The 22,422-nt window shown below is 45.3% G+C and overlaps 1 protein-coding gene across 2 annotated transcripts in view; it reads left to right on the forward strand.

Moving 5' to 3' along the window:
• LOC125769160 (protein grainyhead-like) overlaps positions 1–22,422 on the forward strand; it is a 174,152-nt gene that overhangs the window by 144,041 nt on the left and 7,689 nt on the right. For both annotated transcript variants that reach the window (XM_049437695.1, XM_049437694.1), the window contains exons 12-13: positions 5,245–5,301; positions 9,622–9,720. In XM_049437695.1, coding sequence (XP_049293652.1) covers positions 5,245–5,301; positions 9,622–9,720 — 156 coding nt within the window. The remainder of the gene's footprint in view (positions 1–5,244; positions 5,302–9,621; positions 9,721–22,422) is intronic.

Genomic DNA, 22,422 nt, shown 5'->3' on the forward strand with positions numbered 1-22,422 from the left:
ATAAATTTCCGAATGATTAATCGAGCTCTGGTGGCCTCCCCATCCAAACTATTGTGTCTACACGCGTTGGGTCTCGCAAACTATTAACCATCACGGTCCAACGAACCTTCCGTCGATGCCAACGCAGTAGCAACAATGATAGAAAACGTACAGCCCGCGGAGACACACGCGAATAAATCAGCGCACATTTGACATGTGCGATCCGTGCGCAACAGACAAACAAAAAAAGACGCGAAAACCTCCACGTTCCGCGCAAGTGCCGGAAAGAAGTGTAAAAGTGTCACCCGAACGGGTTGCGTTGGTCGATCGACGCGCGAAGTCGATCGATAGCGTCGAACGGAACACCGATGACCGATCGGATCGAAACGGTGGACATTGTGGAATCAGCATCCAAGCGACCGGCGGCAATAGGAGGTTTCGTCTTACGGCGCGTGGGCTTACGCAGCAAACCTAGGGTGACATGACTGTTTCTTCGCTCGGTTGTGAGTGAGTGTTTTTGAGCGTAGGATGTGGCACACTAATTTCTTTTTGCGCCCTCCACTCGGTCGATGCGTCATGGGAAAGCTTCGGCCGGGTTCGGTGATGTCATCCGGCTCATACAGACGGAAGACTTTTCACTCCCGGGCCACCATCGTTACGCCATCGGGCAATGTAACGCTGATGCTGGTCCGAAGCCTGTACAGTGACCGGTCGGCCTCAAGCTTTGTAGACGGAAATCGAATCGGTCTTGGTTTTGTCGATATGATGCGAGAGGGTTGAAAATTAATATTTCGATTAGTGCCGATGATCCCACCCCGTTTCTTGGCATGGGCGGTACTTCCGGGAGGAGAGGGCACACATGCGATGTCCTTCATCGCATGGATCGGACCACAGCTGTATGTGCTCTTGGCTGCGTATTTGGGTTTGTTTATTCAATCGAATTGAAATCTCTTCCTTGTTCACCCAAACCACGGAATCCGTTCGCTTTCCAAGGTCATTACAAGGTAAAGGAATGGGAAATTAAAATCGTTCAAGGTTCATACAGAACGTGTTCAGAACGAAATCTCTCGAAAAATAAGAGAATCTCCATTGTCATTCCTGTGTAACGCCTTTGCCTCCATTTTCACCTTACATTTGTTCCCCTCTAAAGGTGTATCGAGGTGAGACATAAATTTCAATAAACTAATGACCCCAAGAATGTATATCCATCGGATTTAATTTAACAACCTGTAAATGCAGCTCGCTCGATGCAGGTGATTGTCGCCAAAAGTCTCAATCATTCCCAGGTCTCTGGATCGTTTTGTCCACAAACTGATGGTGCAAAACTTTGTGCACAAACCACGGTCGACAGCAGCCCCGACGCGGAACGACATAAAGCTGTCTGCGTGTAATAAAGTTGCTAAAATATTATGAAAGCGGTTGTGATTTCTTTTCAGCGCTGCAACCGTTTGCTTTTACCGCCTGCATCTATGCAATGTACGCGGACGCCGGCGCGCGAAGACGGGAAAAGATGGTGCAAAAGCAGCCGCAGGATAAGAAATGATATTACAAAACCGAATAAAAAACGAAAAATCTGAGTCGGAAGAAATCAATTCTACCGTCCAGTCGGTGTCCACCGGTGTCGCTCGCTTATACTACAAAACGTGTTACATTTGTTTTACTTTTTTACTCCGTGTCTCAGCGGCGATACTTGCGCTGCCCCTGGGTGGAGTCATACGCATGATAAAATACGCAAACAAAGTGCTCACGCGGGAAAGTCGATTCGACTAATGGGGCATTGCGACTTGTCCAAAAGGCGCGTTCCCCTTGGCTACCGTAAGGGACCCCAGTTCGAGCATACTGCCCATGCTGATGATAAAGCTCGTAAAAAACGGCTTCTGTCCGTTCTTTTTTTGTTTCGGGGGGGACGCCAGCATAAAGAAAATGGGAACTCCGAAAAGGTTGATGGGAGGCCGCTTCTTCGCTTTCGGGAGGCAGAATATGTGTCGAAAATAAAGCGATAATCATTTAATTTGTTTGCCCGTCTGTTCGGAATGATCAGTTTTGCTTGCCCGTGCGCGAGATGCTGTTTTTAAGGGGGGAATTTTTGATTGTTTCACCGTTTGTGTGTGCTTGCTTTATTTTGTTTTACCTCCATTTTTGGCCCTTTTTTGTGCGAGCGACAAACGCAGAAAGGCACACCTTCAACATCATCACTCAGCATGATCGGTTCGCCGGGACAGGGACGCACTGTTACGTTTTCGATGCAAATGTTCGCTTCTAATTCCCGGCGGACAATCATTCGGGGCATTTAATAGGGTTCCTTTTTTTGGTATGGAATTTGTGAAAGAGTTTTTTTTTATTTGCATTCAGAAGCAATCCTCCAACTCTATCCCTGCGGGAGGGCCGGGAGATCAAACTTGTTGTTTCCTTTTTTTTTTGGTGGTAGCGACACAATTTGAAACCATTTTCTGATATGCGTCTGCTTCTCTCAATTGAATTTTTTGTTTTTATTTGTGTTCAAACTTTACCATCAGATAATATACTTCATGGCAAAAGAAGCAGCAAAAAGGCAAAACAGCAACAAAAAAACCCTCTTTGAACACAAATACCTATTGCACATGGGACAAGAATGTTGAGGTTAGGTTATGGTATCGATGACGATTAAGACATGGTCGATGCATTTTTTTGTTGTCTTCTCTTCACTTTATTTATGGCTTCATTCCTTTGTGGGGTTTCCCCCCAAAACGGTTTTTGGGAGGAATCATTTGGTGCAATGATTATTTTTCACCCAATTGGCATTCAACTTGTCGAGTTTATGGCTGCCGTTTTTGCTGTTTGCTTTTGCTTCCAAAAGGATGTAAGGAAATGTCATAATTAGTGACATTGTGTGGACAACTTTTTTGTGGCACGTGCACGACAACGGACGCATTGTAAAGTTTTCTTTTAAAGGGCCCGGGTCATGTAATAAATTTCCATTTTAAACGTTTTATTTCGTTACAAACCGAATAAAGCGAATACTGAATGGGAGTTATGTTAGCAATCATATACCACATACAAACACAAACACACCGACAAGTTAAAGTTGATTTCCTTTTAATGAAGAATCGAGAAAAGGCCAAATCAATAAAAGCTTAACGAGACGAAAGCACATTTTCCACATTGGCATCATTGGCATGCAACGACGACATAGTGTCAAACCGAACCTTCGCTTGCTCCCTTCTTTGGGGGCCTCTAATCGGACGATCAATCTGTTCGATCTGCGGCAGCAATGAGGTCAGTCCGATCGGATCGGCTCCACGCCGAGCTTTTCTTTTACGATCGACACCGGGCTCGTTCGGTTGGTGGGGTGGGACAGCTGATTAGATTATTCTTTTCCCTGCAGATTGCACCGATAAACTGTACGGGCACGCGAAGATCGGTTGAGTGCACACTCGGTGTCATGCAATTATCGTTAAACGCTTTTAATAAGCAAAACGGATACCTTTCGCGCACGGTGACCCAGACATGGGGCAATCACTTCTTTTTTTATCACCGCCCCATCTGTTTTCTGTGCGATAGAGTGTCCCTTCTACACACTACGAGCTCGTCATCGATGTGGAAACAGTCTTATTGGTTTGTTCCTTCTACGAGATTCGACCGTATCTCGTTCTGTGCGCTTGCTGACCAAGCCGGGACAAACGGGTGGTCACTCGGCGTACCTGCTGGCGTAAATTGTGTGCGCATAAAACAAACCAACATCAGCGGTGCGAAGTTTGCGATGGAGACGAACCCTTCACTCTTTCACTCGCACGTGCAAAATCGTTACCGGCCGGAAAGTGCGCAATCAATCCATCTCGTCCTGAAGGAGGTGGAATCTGCAATCGTGTTTGGGAAATGGTATGCGCAAGCATGCTGCTTTGTACCGCAAGTTGATGGCCACCACCAGGTGAATGGGTAGAGAAACAAGTGGCCAACCATTTATCGTGGTCCAACTGTCTTCATAATAATAATAATCATCATCATCATCATCATCATCGCCGCCGTTGCATTCGATCGTCATTGCTAACGGGTATCCCTTCGTCGCCGGGGAGCATCCTTTCCGATGTAGCGCTTCCATTCCCTTCGGTGCGCGTGCGCAAATGCGTCTTACAAATCACCTACTCCCATGATTAACTGCCCATTCCGCTAGCGTAAATCGCGCACACGCTCGCGCTCGGTGTAGGTGGACAGCTGCAACAGAATGCAAACGGTTCTTGCAAAATGGGGTTTGCTGTTTTTAAAAAGCATTCCAAAGGAATTTGTCGTTTTTGCCTGCGTATGCTTTCACCCTGTCGTCTGTCAAGGAGGGGCAAAGGCTTGATAGCAGGTGTAAAGTCCAGAGGGAAATGGATTTGAAAATAGCTTAAACATGATCTCTTATCAAAGTTTCATTTAAATATGCGTTTTAAGTCCGTATCCTGGCTTATTCTTAACAATAAGTACAGTGCGATGCGTTTTATCCGGGTGTTGTTTATCCGTGTCACTAAGAAATGACAGCTGAAAACTAAACGGAAATACACAGCTTCAATAATAGTGGTAAAATAGACATTAGAAAAAGCTTTATTGTCATTTTACAAAAAAGCTCAAGATTTTAACCTTTATTTGGAATAAACAATCAATACTAAACTGAAGCGCCTTTATTAGTAAAATTAGTTTGTAAAACAGATATACCTTGTAAAAGTGTTGGCCAATCGGCTCCCTCTGCTGGCAAAACAACCAATTTCGTCATCTGTCATCTGTCAAAAGTCAAGATACTATTTACTTACAACATAGAATAAAAAAAACACAACACACGCACTACTTTGTACGGATCGTCTTACCTGGCATCACAAATTGCACTACAATCCGCCTACTTCGCGTGTTGCCGTTAGGAAAGAAGATTAAATTAAGCAAATGCAATCATTCAATCCCACCCGCCAATCCGTGTGTCCGTGGGAATTGCATCCGAAGAAAAGTCAATGATGAAGTACCCTTCGGGAATGCCATCGGCATGTCATCCACCCGGTTCGTGTTTACAAACGGATCGCGACGGAACCTAAGCCGCGGTTCTTAGCGCGGTCGCGCTTCTTAGCGCAAGGACAACATTTTGCACTAATCGTTACAACGCAATCGCTTGCCTTTTTTCCCCGATACATTGTGTACACTTTGTACGCATGCTGTAACCGTTCGTCGCTTTGCGCGCATTATCATGTACAGTTTATCTTTTATTTATTTATTAATTTATATATGTCTTTTTGTTTGTTTTTTTCCTTGCTTCATCCACAGATCAACGTCGCCGTCCAGTGTCTGAGTACGGATTTCAGCAGTCAAAAGGGTGTTAAGGTAATGTATCGTACCGTACGATCGGTTTTGTAGCAATTATAATTTAACCTGTAGTGATTTCTCAGTCATCGAATCAAACAACAAACCTAGATAGAGAGACATAGGTACCACATTCAATTCAACAGCAACAAGGGGAGAGAAAAAAAACCAACTCACTCCAACGTGATCATCATCAGCTCCTTCCACGAAATGATCGTTTGCAGCGTGATAGGTTAATTCGTTTGCCCGACAACTTGCTTTGGTTTTTAAGGTTTTTGTTTTTCATTTTATTCCCGCCAGGCCAGGGATCCACCATCCCCTAGAGTGCGGTCGTCCGATGCCGTCATAATGCTCATAATTGATTACTTAGCCAAGTCATGGCCCCCCCCGCGTCTCAGCATCTTCGGGATCGATCGCATTCGAACCGAGTGGCAAGACGCCCGGGTACGGGTTGCGAGCGAACGCCACCATCGGCGAGAGATCGATCGGCTGGCAAGTGAAGCTATCTCGCTAAGCGATGTATTATTATTATTTATTTATTTTCCTTTTTTTTTGTTGCCCGCTACCGGGTCCCGTCCACCCGTTTTTGTGCCCGTTTCGTTGCGTTTTTTCCCTCCGTCAAGACAAGCAACAACCCTAAGGCGTGCCAGGTGCCGCCGTTTCTGCACTTTCACGCGTTTTCACTGGCGTGGCATGGGATGTCTTTAACTATGCTACCTTCGTCATTTTTTGCACTCATTTTCAAGCAGAGTTTTAGGAGTCCGGCCAAGGCGGGGTTGGAGCACTAAAAACCGTACGCTACACGCACACGCCCGGATCGTAGGATCGGGGGTCGCTTTCGCTGACAGGTTTGAATGATTGAGTAGCGAGTAGTTAGTTACCGGCTGTCATCATGAAGATGTGGTCCCGCTCGTCCATCTTGCGCTTTTCGCGAGCAGAAAACGATACTTAGGAAGCGCTAGGGTGTTGTGATGCTTCTTTTTTTTGTTTAGAGAAAATAAAACGACCATCAGAAGTGTGCAACCATTCTTTGGAACCATTTTCAATGACCATCGAATCGGGCGCCTCAAGGAACGGCAAGCCTTCTTAACGCTGGCCCGCGGGCCACGCTGAGTGCAGCATCAGAAAATGGAGCGAAGCTCTCGCACCATCCTCGTGGCTCGCGGATCATTATCATTATATGATTATTTGTTCATCATCGGCAAATTACGTTGAAATTGATAATGAGCAATTACTTGTTTAGGGGTGCAGCAAGTGCACAAGTGGAGTTACAGCGCCATTCACCACTTGAATGAAGGTAGAGAAAGATGGTGGAAAAAGGCAAAGCGAAAGAGAATATAATTTATGACTCATAATGGCGAAAGGGTCCCTACTTACGCAGCACAACATTCGAACGTGTAATGCGAGATTGTAAAACGAAGCGTCTCGCTTAATCTTCGTACACTTCATGTAGGTTCCTAAAATGCGGCATAACTAATGATGATCATATATTTTTGAATGATTCTAAATAATCCCCCACCAGTGCGTCCACGCTGTCGCCATCTGGCGGCAATAAATGAGTGTCTTACAGATTTTGTGTGCTTGTGTGTTTGTTGTTTTTTTTTGTATATTCAAACACGCTTTATTGCAGCTCCAAATGAATTGCGTCGAATTAAAGGCCGGCCATCAATTCCACTTGACATTTTACTGCCCAGTTGTCTGTCATTATTCACGAAAGCCTATTGGAAAACAGCCATATAAAACGTGCTAATCTAACCGTACCCTAAGCTTACCATGTTTGTCGTACGGTATTTGCAGCGTGTTTGAAACAATTCGTTTATTATGATAGTGTTGATTATTTATTTCCATTTCGTCTGCTTTCGTGTAAATTGTTCCGGGGTTTGCAATCATCCTGTAGCGATGCCGGCGGTGGTGTATCGAACTGTTTCGCCTACAGGATTTCGCAAGCATAAAGCAAACAAAACAAACTTTAATCCACACGCTATCATAATCCGATCATTCCCGTCCCGATTGTGTCCGATCGTTTGCCGGGTAGAAAAGGATCAAATAATGAAGCCATCTCCGGTGTATGGCCATGAAACGTTGGCCAGAAGGCAAAATGTCAGAACCGTTGATTGATCAATACATTTTCTAGTAATTAACGACAAGATTAAATTTAAATATTTCTACTCGCCTATCGCACGGAGACCCGCCCTGCCGTTTGTTTTTGCCCGTCGATAAGCTCCAACCGGCGGATACTTTGTTGGTAGTTGGAAAGCTACGGCAAGAAGCAAGTGAAGAAATGGCAGCAGACAGGTGGGAGCACCTCAATGCACATTAAAAAATAACCTCCCGTTCGGCACTTCCTTGACACTTAAGCCGCAACGGAAACGATGAACGTTCAAGTTCCCATGACGTTTCTTCGGGGTCATACAGACGGCGTGTTTGAGTCAGCACTCGCTCGGTTTCGTGCATGATCACGCTGTGCGTGTATGTGTCATGTGGGTACGTGTGTTATGCTAATAATGATATAACTATTCGAATTTCCACCATCAAATCCGCTGCCAGCGCTATGCTCAGATCAACATCAAACGTTTGCTGTGTTTTGGAAGTCCACTTCCATTCCTACAATCCGAGGTCGCACGAATAGTTGACGAGTTGACTGATACTTCTGTTTGGCTACTAGCATGATGCTATCGCTCACACCGATATATTTATATTTTTTTTTCTTTCCGCACATGATGCTCAGAAAATGGAAGGTCTACACCGTACGTACAGTGTCCGTTCCTCTATCTCAGTCTCGAATCTAGAGCATGTCAATCGAAAGCGATTTGGTTTTCGGAGGGATGCCCAATTTCTGCGTCCCCAGGGATAGCGCTGGTACCTTCACAGTGTCTACCCAATTAGCGCAGTTGCGCATGCGGTTCGATTTCCTACCGCTTCACCACCGATGTTGCTGTAGGTAGCACATTATAAGGTCCGGTGAGCTGCAGAACGAGGTTTGGGATGTGCGGGGGTGAAGCGTCATGTCATCGGTTGGTGTTGAAGACTTTTGACATTTGATCGTACGATCTCCTAGGGCGCTCGGAACGCAAATGGTTGCGTGCCTTCGCAGCACTGCCGTACGGCTTTTTTGCTCTAGGTCTCTTCCTGGTGGAGAAATTCCACCATCCCTTCGGACGATAGCGAGATGTTACATCGCGATAGGGAAACAAGAATCTACGGTTTATTTATTTTACATTATGATGGCTTTCAAGACCCGCATAGTTAAGATCCGATTCTCGGTACATGTCCGGGCGTGTTGCGGCCCCAGCAGCAAGTAGCTTTAGTAGGTGCGGCGACCAACAGGGTACGGGGCACACACTCACGACCCTAAGGCGTACCGTTCAAGTGCAGGACTGGCGGCACAGCGAAGGGATGAAAAAGTTGAAGGAGAAAGATAGAAACAAAAAACCAGACAACCGCTCCCGACTAAGTAGTCGGACGGCATCTCCCGAAGACACCGAAATCGGATCGGTCTCAGCGTGGAAGCTTGGACGGCAAGCAGGAGAAAAATCAACAATTTTTATCTGCCTGTCATTTGAGATAAATCCATGAATGAACATATTATAATATCTATAATCATAAGAGAAAAGAGATTCAGCTCGAACGGTCATCGGAGGTAGAAGAAAAAATATTAAAAAATCCACCCTATTCCAACTCGCGTCCGATGAACGCTGGGAACTGAACCTTCCGCCTTCAGGCACACGGACAGGTGTTCTCCAATAACCCAGAGGGTTTTTGCTAGCTGCATCAATGCTGGGGAGCAACGCAGGACAAGAAGGAAAAGCTGAACAAAACGTACCGAAGAAATCCATTATACAACAACGAAAGGAAGGAAGCGATCCAAAGGCAAAGCTGCCTCCGGGACAAGAGAAAAACGGCGGTGTGAGAAGACAAATCAATGACGGCTGGTGATAAAATAAAGTAAAATTAAATATCAAAAAAGAACCCTTTTCGGAATCAGCCGAACGAGAAGGAATAGCGGCACGTAAAGCATACGAAGGACGGCACGAAAAGGATTTTTGATCCTTCGTATGTTGTCGTCCAGGGTCATACATTAAAAGGGAAATGGTGCGTTAAAGTGATTTTCTTTCCAAAATATAGGAACGATCCCTTTTTGTAATGAGCATCCCCCATTATCTAGGATCTTTCAGCGAGTATCCTTCAAACGAAGAGGGGCCATTTATTCATCTAAACCCTTCATTAACACCGATATCGGATTAAGCTTAAATCTAATCGTTCTTTGTTTTTGTAAAGTGTTTCTCATCGTTTAACGGCCCATCAACTAATTTTTTTCTTTCGAATCTCTTTCCATTTCAGGGCTTACCGCTCCACCTTCAGATCGATACGTTTGAAGATCCCCGAGATACGAGCGTTTTCCATCGGGGTTACTGTCAAATCAAAGTCTTTTGTGATAAGGTAAGTCGTTGCTACAATGGTTATGTAAAATAGTCAAAACCATATTTTCGTCTTTATTCTGGTGAGATGGGTGAAATGTGGGAACGGAAATATTTGCAATTCAAACTTGCACAATTACTTTGACATTTGTCAAGGAGTTTAGTTAGCTTACACAGTGTCGTCTTTTCTCAGACATTGAAAGATCAATTTGCATACATTTTGAGCTGGTTTCATTCTACAAAGTTGAAGAAAGAAGAAAAAAGCTCACTAAAGTATTAAGCTTTAATGTACTATTTTAAATGCAGCTGTCAATCGACATAAAATCTAATATGTATTTTAATATGACATACTTCTAGATATAGTTTACACGCCATCGGTACATGAGTAACCGCTCAGACGTGGAATCGCTGGGATGCGGAACCGAAACCTTCCTTTCTAAAAGGCTTAAGGGAAACTCGAATGCAAATGAATGATAATTTTATGTTGATACTTCATCATCGTTCGCTGATCGTTCGTGCCGGACGCTCCTCTAGTGTGGATCGGTTTTCTGATTCAATTTATTAAAACGTACCAAGGCTTTTGCAGGACGTGGCACGACCAAACAAAACAACGCCGCAGGACACGTGTGAACGTGGCCGCACCGGGCAACCGGGAACACATTGTTGCACGCTTTCGCCTCTCACACCGGGATGCCCTTTCGGGATCGGCCTAACTTAATCGATTAAGCGCCGCGCAGCCGCTTTGCTTGACGCCGCCTAGCCGTCGTTGTCAACGTCGATATCGATGTGCATCGATCGGGTGATCAACCGTTGCACACCTCCATCCGTCGATGACTGTCGCCCGAGTGGTTGTATCCTTTGTGTCGGTATACGGTGCACTGTCAGCAATCGCCGGGTGTGTATGCGTGCCTTCGCTCGATCAAACCACCATTACGGTCCGGAACGTTCCGCAAACGATGGCGACGCTCCGATGGTTCGCAATTATACGCAATTTGTTCTATAATTGATGAAACGACAGCTCATTAAAGGGACATTGGACCGAAATTGGTGCGCGTCGGCCAAGACTTGTGTTGTTTGGTGTGCCACGCCACAACCTCACACATACACACACTGACTCGAGAGTTTTCGGAAGGAGTTCACGCAGTTGCTTTGTCGCGTCCCCCGGTAAACAGATCGATTGTCATCCGGGCGGGTCCCAATGTACGAGTGCGTGCGGTCCCCCACGTAAACGATCGCCGCCGGTACCGAGCGATTAAAACCGCGACGAAACAAAAAAAAAAAAACAAATAAACACGCACGTACTCACGCACGCTGTTGCGCACAAAATGGCCGCCCTGTCGGTGCAAAAACTTTGCGGATTGTGTTTCGAGGTTAAATCGATCGATTCCTTCGATTCCTTTTTGGTTTGCTGTGATCAGCTTCTTCACCCCTGGTACATGGTAACTGAACTGTCACCGGCCACCGGATAGAGGTTACGCTGCGTTTCGGTTCAATAAACTATGTCCTCTAACTCACACAGTCGCACGTGCACACACGGGAAGGACATCCATAATGGGTACGGACCTGATCGGCGGTGGTAATGTAAAGTGTCACTTAAGCGAAACAAATCGCAAACCATTAAACTGCGCGATCGATGAACTGCATCGACGGCGTACTGCAGTGCTCTAATTAAGCACCGATCGCAATTCGCAAAACGTACGTACTTCCTTCCCTAGTGTGCACCGTTTGTGACACTTTCGGAGCGCAAAGGAATACTCACGCGATAGTTTGATAGTTATGGTTGGCAGCGAGCAAAGTTAGTGCTTCACACCAACAAATGCACGTGGAGATGCCTAGCGGATGAAGTCATAATACCCTTGCGGGCATTAAAATCACCCGTTTTACGGACATTCGATCTACTCCGTAACGGGGCCGATAAAAAATAATTATTATTGTCAAGTCTCCGGCACTTGAGACACTTTGCTTTAATTCAGCGTTGAACCCCAAGCATCAGCTTGGGCAACGGTTTCGTGTTCTCATAGAAAACCGTTCCGCGGGAGGACGAACAAAAAAAAGGCACAGACACACACACACACACACGAACAGGCCATTTGCATAAATACTGACCATCACACGGTCGTCCGGGTATCTAGCGCTGGTGAAGCTTGCATATTCCTCCAAGTGGATCATCAATTTAGATGTGCCCGTTTATATGGCTAAGCTTCCTTGTTGTGCACGGCACCGATGGCACCGTACATTTTCAGCAGGCTAATATTCGCTTAGTACGCTCTATCTTTCTAGTTTGATCACATTCTAGAAGGTTAACCGTGAGAGCCGGAGAATGGAACTGCACATGTGCAGTTTCTACGCCACTGTAACCGATGAAAAACAAATCAAATTAATAGCAGGTGTGTTACGGGACCGGCAGAAACCTTTTTGTAGTTCAAACGGAGCGAAGATTGCAAGATTACAGAATTCCCGGCAGGGGGCGCTAGGAAGCGATTAGTGGAGGGTAATGCTTCAGTTGGTTACGTCCGTAGTTTAAGATCGCACGGGATACCTTAAACGAAGCTGTTGATTTGATCGTACCATAAATAACATACTTTGTATGGTTTTCTCGCCAGATCCAAAGATTACTATCGAGGTAAACGTCAAAATGACACACATGGCGCTGTGGAAGTAGTCAAACTAATCTACGATCTAAATTACGCGCCTAATGTATCGTCGCTTGCCAGCCACTTTCTTTGCTCCAGTTACGAAACCTCGGTTCGTAAGAATTTGTCCAAAAGCGTACTGCCATTTTGGGACCGGGTAACAATACACCGATGACGGCGTCACACGATAATCACCTCGGGGGCATTCCCCCGATTGATGCGTTGTCATCCAATAACGGGAAGGTGCGTGTTAGTAAGTGTCACCTTATAGCAGGTAGCACACGATAGCACCGAACGCCAAAAAGGCCTTCGATTAAGACGTTTGTGACAGGTGTCAAAAAGAGTTCGAAAGTCGACCGTCTCCTGTGTCTGGCTTGTTGATCTGGTTGATCGCCGCTGACACTTGGGCGATCCTAGGTACGGGGCAGTTTTACCCATTTAATCCGAATGAAAGGTTTATCTAACGAAGTGAACAAATCACCCATACCGGGCAATAGTCCGAGCCGGCGAAGTGGCGTGATATGCCTACATGGGTTTTGTAGTATGCATAATGACATTTTGCTAGCGTAAACCATACGCTTGATGTGGTACCACCGCCACAGCGCAACTGCCACGGTGCGAACTAATTTGAATAAATTAATAAGAAATGTTTATGCAAAATCTCAATCCCTGCGCCTGAGCGTCTTAGGGTGCTCGAGGCACTATGTGAGCGCACTGATAAAATGAAAGCAAAGCTGAAGCTATATGATCGAGTTGAAGGAGTGACACCTGTACAACGGATAGTATCAAGGGTTTAAAGTAGCTTAAATCTACGCTGGGGCTAAGCAAAGAGGTAGATTGTCACTGAATATCTAGATGCCTTGAGGCATCCTTCGCCGAGCCCGCCGCGAGAGGAAGTGCACGAGTGCATATTCACGATATTGATTAGTTTTAATTGCACCACATGAGGGCCACTTTTCAGTACCCTCGCCCAAGTGACACTCTTCCCTGTGTGTCCAGCAGCTACCTGCAGAAGCAACGCGGTACTGAATTAAAAAAAAAAAAAGAAATATATATGGAAGGAATAAACACTACCTCCACACACATTCTTACCGGTAAAGCATTATAAAATCATTTAATTGAGCCATTTATATATTAATTATTCATTTTTATCACCGCACGGTGAAGCATCGGGAGGAAAAAAAAACGACATTTGCCACCGCGCACATTATTGCAAGATGCAACGGCAGCAAGATGCTGCGCATTCTAGCGGTAGCGACATGGCGCTAATGACGAATTGAAAACCTTGTCGCTCCCCGGAGGATTACAGTGTGCTTTGGCTGTTTGTAGTGGATCTTTCTTTTTCTCCGTTTTATCTTTCCCCCCACCGTATGGACAACTTCTTAATGAATGATCTTTCGGTACGTTTCTGGAATTGCTGCCTCCTTGAAGTCTTCCCACGGCGGGACGCGAATTCTGCCCGGAACGCTCCATTTTTACGACCACTTTTCACCACAATCGCTTACGCTAAGTACACATGTAGTACATGCGATAACTGCCCGGAGTTTGTCCTCTAGTCGGTGCCGATCGGGGTATTTTTCCTTCCCAACAGATGGCGCTCGGCGGAACAGCGAACCATTCACAATATTTCGACATCGCAACACGCATTCTGTTGATTCCGTTTTGCACGGTACGGGTACATTTGCGAGTGGGGAGATTAAAATGCATAAAACTTTATATCAACCTTGCTGGAAACGGTTGAGTCTACATATCCCTTGCGCTTCTCCCAACATTGCAACGGTCAGCGACACACTTGTACCTATCTCCTTGCAAGCACGGTGGAGAGACCGCTTGTCAGCGGTACAACCAGCGATATCGTAAAAATAAACAAGCAGCAGCAATCGGCCAGTTACGAACTGGCCCATCCGTCCCCAGTTGGTGGCGTGACCGTGCTTCCCCGTTCTTTCCCTGCCGCTCCCAAAATGACACGCCCGATTTCGCGACGGTGGTACAAACAATTTTTCAATAAATTTTATTGAAGCGATAATGGCCGCAAGTCATGATTTCTGAAAAGGAAGCAGACTACATTGATAGATGGTGTGTGCCGTTTTGTGTACGCGCACCGGACACGTTGCGTTCCAAAGTGTAGCAAACGGCAAATGGTCGCGAAGCAATCGTCTCCAGATGTCGCCAAATGGAACGTAGAACAGGTCTTCGGGTTTTTGTTGTGTTTCAATTTCTTACACCACGGACTTTGTCCCTTTGCTCATTATATTCGCACGTCGTCAGATATTAACAATGTTCTGACATTTCCGAGTGTCCAATCCCTTCACCTGTTTCACTCCACTTTTTTCAGTGGGCCACAACATCACAGCACTTCGTTCTTGCACGGTCTGTACCATGTCGCAAGAATTGTCGCTAATGAGCCGTATGGATTGAACTTCCGTTTCTTGTTTTTTTTTTTCAATGTTTTTAAATATTCCTTCACTCTTATTCTTCTTTCTCGTCTGGCGAGTAGTTCGATCGAGAAACCCACAAATGGAATGATGCTTTTTTATTGACCCACGCCCAAACTAGCAAATAATCAAGAGACGAAAAGCGAACAAAACAGATTGTATAAATAACAATAAAATAGTAGTTTATTCGTTTTTTGATTAAACATATTTCAATTATATAGTTTGTTGGACTTCCCAGGAGTGGTTTTTAAAATCAAAAGGTAGATGATAAAAAGGAAATATTTTGCTTCGAAACATATTCATCAGAATTCCTGTTCTGTTTTAAACCGTTCTCCCACTTGATCGCATTCTTGAAATCTTTTGTTCCACCACACGTGTACACACCTTGGTAAGCATTAAATTAAGATATTCATCTGCGCTCAGATTCGGCAGCCCATAAACTATAAAAAAAAACTGACCGCCTGAAGCGCATCCCATCGGCTCACCTATCCGGCGCAAGATTTATGAACGAGACCAAAAGTCAAGCGCAGCAAAATCTTCTGGCCCTGTCCCGAGACACCTTTGTGGAACGGATGAAACGTACGGTATCGTTGGTGTTCCGTACAACGCTCATCTGGCCGGTTCGATACGGAGGGACTTGTTTCTTCTAATAAATCTGTTAAATACCCACCGTCCGATATGATATGGTACGTTTCACTTGCCTGCTGCTTCGGCGAATGCTGTATTGAGAAGGGCCCGGAACGAGACGCCATCATATCGGATCCCATCATCTCCGGTCGGTGGAAACAGTCGCTTCGCGCCTCAACCTGTGCATGAATGGGTTGATCGATCTTTGTGTGGGGCTAATAAATTTTTAAACCTCAACCCTGATGGTCTTTAATCCTGGTTTGCGATCTCTGCGCACGGGAATGCTTCACAGGTTTGGAACCGTTCACGTTTCGCAACCTTTGCTGTGTGGATTAAATTTTAAAATCAACACATTAGCAGGAGTTTTTAGTGATGAATGGTATATTGCTGACGTCTGAAAGTTTAGTCTAAGATTTTAATTGCAAAAAAACCTTTTTTCAAGATAACAACATCACTGCGGAGGTCCTCAAAGATTTTTTTTTTTGCTTCATACATAGACAAAGCTTTGGAAATCGCTTTCTTCGCCAACTCATATGCAAGGCTATCGAAACTGAACCATTCCGTCCATATGTAAATTATTGGCATCATTTTTGTGATTTATGGCTCGCCGATAAAAAAACTCCCCAGCGGAATCTGACCGAGATAGCTTTCGTTCGCGCTCCAAAAGCGATTGAATATTTATGCAAAAATGTTTATGCGAAATGTTTGCGTTCTAGGACGATAGAGAAGGATACGTTCATCACGTTCATCCGTTCAACCACCATTGCTCGATGCAGTAGCGTCGTTGTCCGTCCGATGGTCAAAAGCGTACGATCATCAACAATACCGCCATTCATCTATTCGACTTGGCGGTGTTTTGTGCGTGTGTGTGTGTGGTTGTGTGCTCTTTTTTAAATACGGATGCGCGTTAGAGATAGGTTTATTGCCTCTCGAATAGAGAGGTCCCTTGGGTCGATCACCGCACAGCGTTATAAAACGAAATATATGGCGTACCCGATTAGATCTATGTTTGTTTCCTCTATGCCCATGGAACACATCTTTCTGTTTTCCCGTGAACCACGTTACGAATCTGTATTTTTTTTGTTTTGTTTTGCAATATTTATGTATGCATTTGCATGATAAGAAGTCTGTCGGCTCTTCATCGATTCGGTCAAATAAATGTTTAGCTTTAGCGGACATAAAACTGCCGTCCGAATTGAATACGAAAGACTTGAGCCCGCAGCAAGCGACGAACGGTGCAATGGGAGAGAAATTGTTTACAAACTCGCCCAAATGTTTGATGTGTTTGTTTGTGTATGTGTACGTGTGTTAGTCTTTCAAATTGTGCATCCGCAGTCCGAGTCATTCACACCACAAAACCGAACATCACATCCATTAGTGGACAGCCGAAAATTGCCAATTACGCGTGTCGGATGCAAAGTGTCAAAATATGACAAACTTCTCTCGTGTGAAGTTATCTGTTCGCAACGTCCCTCTTGGTTGTAGGGAAAAAACAGGGGGGAAACAATCCTAAAGGAAGGAACTTTGAAACTGCGGGAACAATTTACCCACCCAGTAAGGAGTTTTTTTTGTATTACCTTCCTCCAACACGCACGAACGAAGGTGAGCAGAACAATGTGCAAGGATGAAGTTGCCACAAAGCGTCAGAGTGTAAGGTGTAAAAAGCGTAAAAACTGTACGCTACAACACCACCAAAAAAACCTCCCGACGTAACCTTTTGGGATGTTTTTATTATTTTTATCTTTCTCTCTTTTTACCACTGCGTTCAGTGCTTTTAGCATGTTGCTCGATTGCCATTGCAGGACAAACAGAATGAAGAAAAACCCCCTTTGCTTCTCATTGCATTTCAGTTTTGAGGTAATTTTTGCTTCATTCTTCACGTTTTTCTTCTTCTTCGGCCGTATACTTTTAAATGCATTGTGCCGCATAGTTTGCACTCGTAAAAATGCACTCATTTCAAAGGATTATTTGCCGGTTTAATGTGTTTCTCACGATTTTTCTGATGTTTGCTGGTTGCGTCGAACGAACACTGGAAATGGGTTGCTTCATCAACCTGTAATAGTAATTCTTATTTTTACTTTTTCATCCTTTACACTTGTTGTTGCTTACCGATAACAAACCCCGAAAAAATACCTTACGTGAAGTTCTTTTTATCACATTTTCCAGCAGCAAAGAACAGTTGAAGTTTATACGTAAGATTTTGTTCGGCAACTGATATGGCCAAAGATAGGTCACCAACACAGATACAACACAGCATTGGCAGCAAGACAGTTGCTTTGATTATGATGAATGTAAGACAACATAATTCTCATGTTTGCGTATAATTGCATGCGTGAATGTGTTTGCACATAGCTGCATTCCGCCTCGGTTTGCCCTCCGGCTTCTTCAAGGGGCTGCACAGGTAGTGGTGCCAGCATAAGCATAGCAGTCGATGCAACAACATAAATGTAGCTCTAAACCGCTCTGTCTGTCCATCCGTCCTTCTTGGTAAATGTTTATTAAAATCCCATTATTCTTTCATTTTGCATTGCGTTTAATGCACGCGGGGTTTTGTTGAGGTCGCCTAATGCACACGCGATTGCATAGAGGAGCCCCCGTACATAGGACGGGGGTTTCATTGTAGCACACCAGCACACTGAACGCTACTGGATCCATCTGCCACCCCCGGGGGGCATAATATCGAGCGTATTTATGAAAGTGTTTATGCGCGTTGCGAAACGGTATACCCCCCCCCTCCCCCCCTTCCAGCCCTCTTAGATAATGAACGTTGTAGGATAATCGATGCCGATCCAGAAGCACCCCGGGAATTTCATTTTAGAACCAAATCGGTCCGTCCAGTAGCTTGATCGGTAAGGTGAAAAATTCACTAATCACATTATATAAAAGGGCCTCGCGGCTATTAGCTTCTGCCCGTTGCATAAACCGCTACGCGGCAAAACATCCGAATGAGTACTTCGTGGGGTCCGAGGAGGTGACGTGTACGGTTTGTCGGCGAATTACCCCGCGGGCGACAATGCGACACGAGCGACTTTGCTCGCAATAAAGTTCTCTTCACGCCCCAATCCCTAACCGATCGCCATTGCAGACGGGTGGCTTCCTGTAGGGGACAACATTAAATGGGGTGTAAATTTATCGTTCAGATGTCTACTTCATTCCGGTGCGCTGCGGGATAGCATGGATGGAAGAAGCATTAGCTGACGTGGCACTTCTCTCATAGATGATGTCGCCTTGGGGGCATTTGTTGGAGTACAACCTAACGGGAAGCTCCCATTTTTCCGACTACCGGTTTGCAAACGCTCGGGAAGTTGAAGCTTTTTAATTTTATTATATTCAAAACTCTTAGGTCGAGAACTTAAGATTACTTCTTTGCTGGATATAATTCCAACTGCGGTTGAACATCTTCCGAAACAAATTTTTTATTGAATACAGGAATTAAGCTGATATATATTACATTTATTATTAAAGTTATTCTCTCTTTCATGAGTTTTATAATTAAGTTCACAAATCATCGAGTGTGGTCTAATTTATGACAATTTTTATAACGCTCCGCAAAACATATGTTTCACAAAAAGCGAAAACAACGAACGCGCACATCATAATCATCACTTCATACCAACCTCAGCAAATGAGTAACGCGCTGCGTAAGTTACGACAGCAAAACAACAAAAAAAACCACATCAAGGCACGAACTTTGATCAACAACAAAAAACCAAACACACACACACGCAGTCATCAACGCATGAAAGAAAATAAAACTTCATTCATATGATTAGCCGCTTCCTGATGGAGTTTGCACTTAATGGAAACTCGAGAATCGGTCGTAAAAATCTGTACTAGTAAGTTCGATGCGTTTATGGTATCTCGGCGCAGTTCTTTCAACAACTTTCAAGTGCATAAAATCGTTTTCTTTTATTTTTGTTGTTGTTGCTTCTCCGTGTGTTTTTTTTTCATGTCGCTGTCCCTCCATGCAGAGTCCCGATTCTACGCGGGTACCGCATCTGGACGATGCGGGGCAATCCCATATTTTATGCTGTAATTTGCAATTTAACTCCATTTACCCGTTGGTAGCCCGGTAAGCGAAAAAAAACGCTTCCCGACCGTACCGTTGATGGGGCCCGTTCGTTCGTTTTACGGTTTTGTGATGAGTGCTGCGTGCAACGATGCTACCGCCTTGATGGGATCCGTTCCCGTTCGCCTCTTGGGCCGGTTAAACACTATTTGCACTACGTTTATTCGAGCTTCGGCAGCAGCCACACGGCGTTGCAGTGTAGTAGGTCGCCGCTGACGACCGAATAACTACGGCAGCATTGCGAACATTCACGTCACGCCGGTACCTGGCTGGCTAGTAAAATTTTATAAGTCCATTTTTAACCCCGTTTTCATTAGTCGCTTCTGCTGCTGTTGCTGGAAAATGGGTTTAAAATAAGGCTTACACCCGTACATTGCATTATTCAGACGCCGTGGTGCAGACAAGGCGAGCGCACACACGCCTGGCTTACAAAGATGTTCCATAATGTAATGATCATCATAATCATAAAAACACATTTCACAGTTCTGCTCCACTGCAGCGTGTAGTTGCATTGGAGCTTTTGGCGCGAGATGTTCGGCGCTCGAGGATAGACGATGAGATGATCCTCTTGGATACTACCGAGGAACGTGATCACGCGGATCTCGCAATCGCACTGGATGGCATATGATGTTTATAACGGGCAACAGTTCCTTCCTTTGCGCGTACATGTGCGCCGGATTAAGCCGGAAATTCTTCCCGCAGGCTTACCCTGAGTGCGGTGAATAAGTGCGCATTTTATTGTGTCAATCATTCGCAGTACGCAAGCATCAATCATTGCAAATCGTTTCCGCTGCATGAAGTGCTGCAATTGCACAGCGCTTTCCCGTCATGTGCCGACACCAACTTTGCCTACATTGGGACAAAATTTGTTGGAATTATTGCGTTTCGTCCGAGGATCTCTTCCCTATCCAGGGGATTCTCCGATGATGCGCCCTCTGGTGTTGGCTAGCGTGAAGCTGTCGCTTCACTAACGGAACTGTCAAAATACGGCAAACGAACGCTGCGATGCGTTGTTTTTGTGCGCACACAGCCATCCCGGGCAAACGGCACCGTAATTAATACCTCTCACGGTCATATGCAGGTGACTACGCTCTTTGATTTTAAAGCTCGCATGTGAGTTGTGCTGGTGCTGCCCTGGGGGATAACGCAACGAATGCCTACCGCTAGCGTTGGATGGATATTTAGTGAACTAATCTCCAGCCAACCATGGGCTCTTTATCCTGTCGCTCCTGCAACAGGTGGTCATCCCGGGGCGAGGTCTTCCCTCAGGTTCTCCACACACACACACAGCCATGGCATGTCCGAGCGCGGAACAAAGGGAAGAGATGTTGGTGGGAAAAAGCAAAGTGAAGGATCAATTTGTTCGGGCCGTGTTCCGCACGCACGCCGCGAGAGTAGATATTAATATAATCATAAATTATGCACGGCTTGATGTGGCGTAGGAACGAACAGCGGTGATCAAGCGATACGCTTCCGTCCGATCGTAGCGATCGTAGTTCTTATTGCGTGGCCACAAAGGAGCACTTCACATCGCGGGTGGGGTGGAGGGAAGGGATGAATGTAGGGTGGCAAACTGTGCGGAGGCTGTGTTGCTAAAATTACACCTTCCGAAGGCGAAAGTGCATCACACACACACACACACTCCAACGCGCCCATTGCAGTTAAGATAACAACCGGACTGCACTTGCCTGTCTCATTCTCGTCCACACTGTGGGCCGCTTTCGCTGCGAGGTCCCACTGCACGCTGTTAAAGACAATGTAGCGCGCGATCACCACACAAAACGCACAACACCGCGTGTGGTAGCGGCGTTCGCACCAAGGATCGTCCCTGATCGCATGATCGTTCAATGATTAATGCCGTACGACCAAGAAGGGTGGTACCCAGTGGAACGTTTCCGGTATCCTAGCGGCGCGAGACGTATCAACATTGTCGGACGGTGACCCCGTTTTAGGTGCGATGCAAAACTCTGCTGTTATACGATCCTTGCAGTCCGAAATATTTCCTAACGGAATGACTTTTTTTTTATTTGTCAAACTAACGACAGTTCCAATAGGCCTGGCGCAATTTGTCGTGGTTCGAACACGTGTACATCGTGTTGGGAACCACCCTGTTAACCTCAAATACTGAAACACCACGGCAGTAGTGAACGCATCGCATCGCATCCCCTAGCGACGAATGGAGTGAATTAATAAAATCATTTGAAAACCCATTACCACCGCTGACAGCGCTGGAAATTACATTGCATTTTGCAGTGTGTCTCTCCCACCCGATCTCTAGTGCGTCTGGCGCACTATTCCCACACCTGCGAGTGTATGACACATACCTTCCTTAGCCCTTAGTAACCACACCGATGATGACCGTTTGGGGATGCAGCGCAACTAATCCCCATCCCATGCCAGTGCGACGCAAACCATCCCCAGTCCCCTGTGTGTTACCTAGCGCGTACTCGGTGCAATAGATGCAACAATATTTTAGCCATTTTTAATGAAGATAAGCCTCGTATAATCTGTGCTATAAAAATGAAAAATATCTACATTCCGCCTCATGTGTACGTTTGGGTGAGCGTTAAGCGTTCGCCTGTGTTGCACCACCACCATTATTGCGGTGTGCATTTGCGAAATCTTCCACCACCGGACGACACTTGCTTGTAGCTCCCTTCCCTCCTCCCCTTCTTATCCTATAACACTCGTAATGTAACCTTTTTCCTCAACAGAACGATACGATCGTATGGAAATTCCTTCTAAACGCATCATCATCTTAACTCCATTCCGAATGATTACAGTTAGATCGGCCAATGTGCCAGTGCCTTGTATATGACCGGTTTAGTAAATTTCCCGTAATGTTTCATTCGAAACGTTTAGAAATTTTAGTGTCAAACACAGCGAAAATGTGCTACTGTCTCCGGATTTAATTTGCTTAGCGTAATATGCTGTTACAGAGATGAGATCATGTTTAGGAG

Source organism: Anopheles funestus, chromosome 3RL (assembly GCF_943734845.2).
Source record: "Anopheles funestus chromosome 3RL, idAnoFuneDA-416_04, whole genome shotgun sequence".
NCBI classification, from domain to species: domain Eukaryota; kingdom Metazoa; phylum Arthropoda; class Insecta; order Diptera; family Culicidae; genus Anopheles; species Anopheles funestus.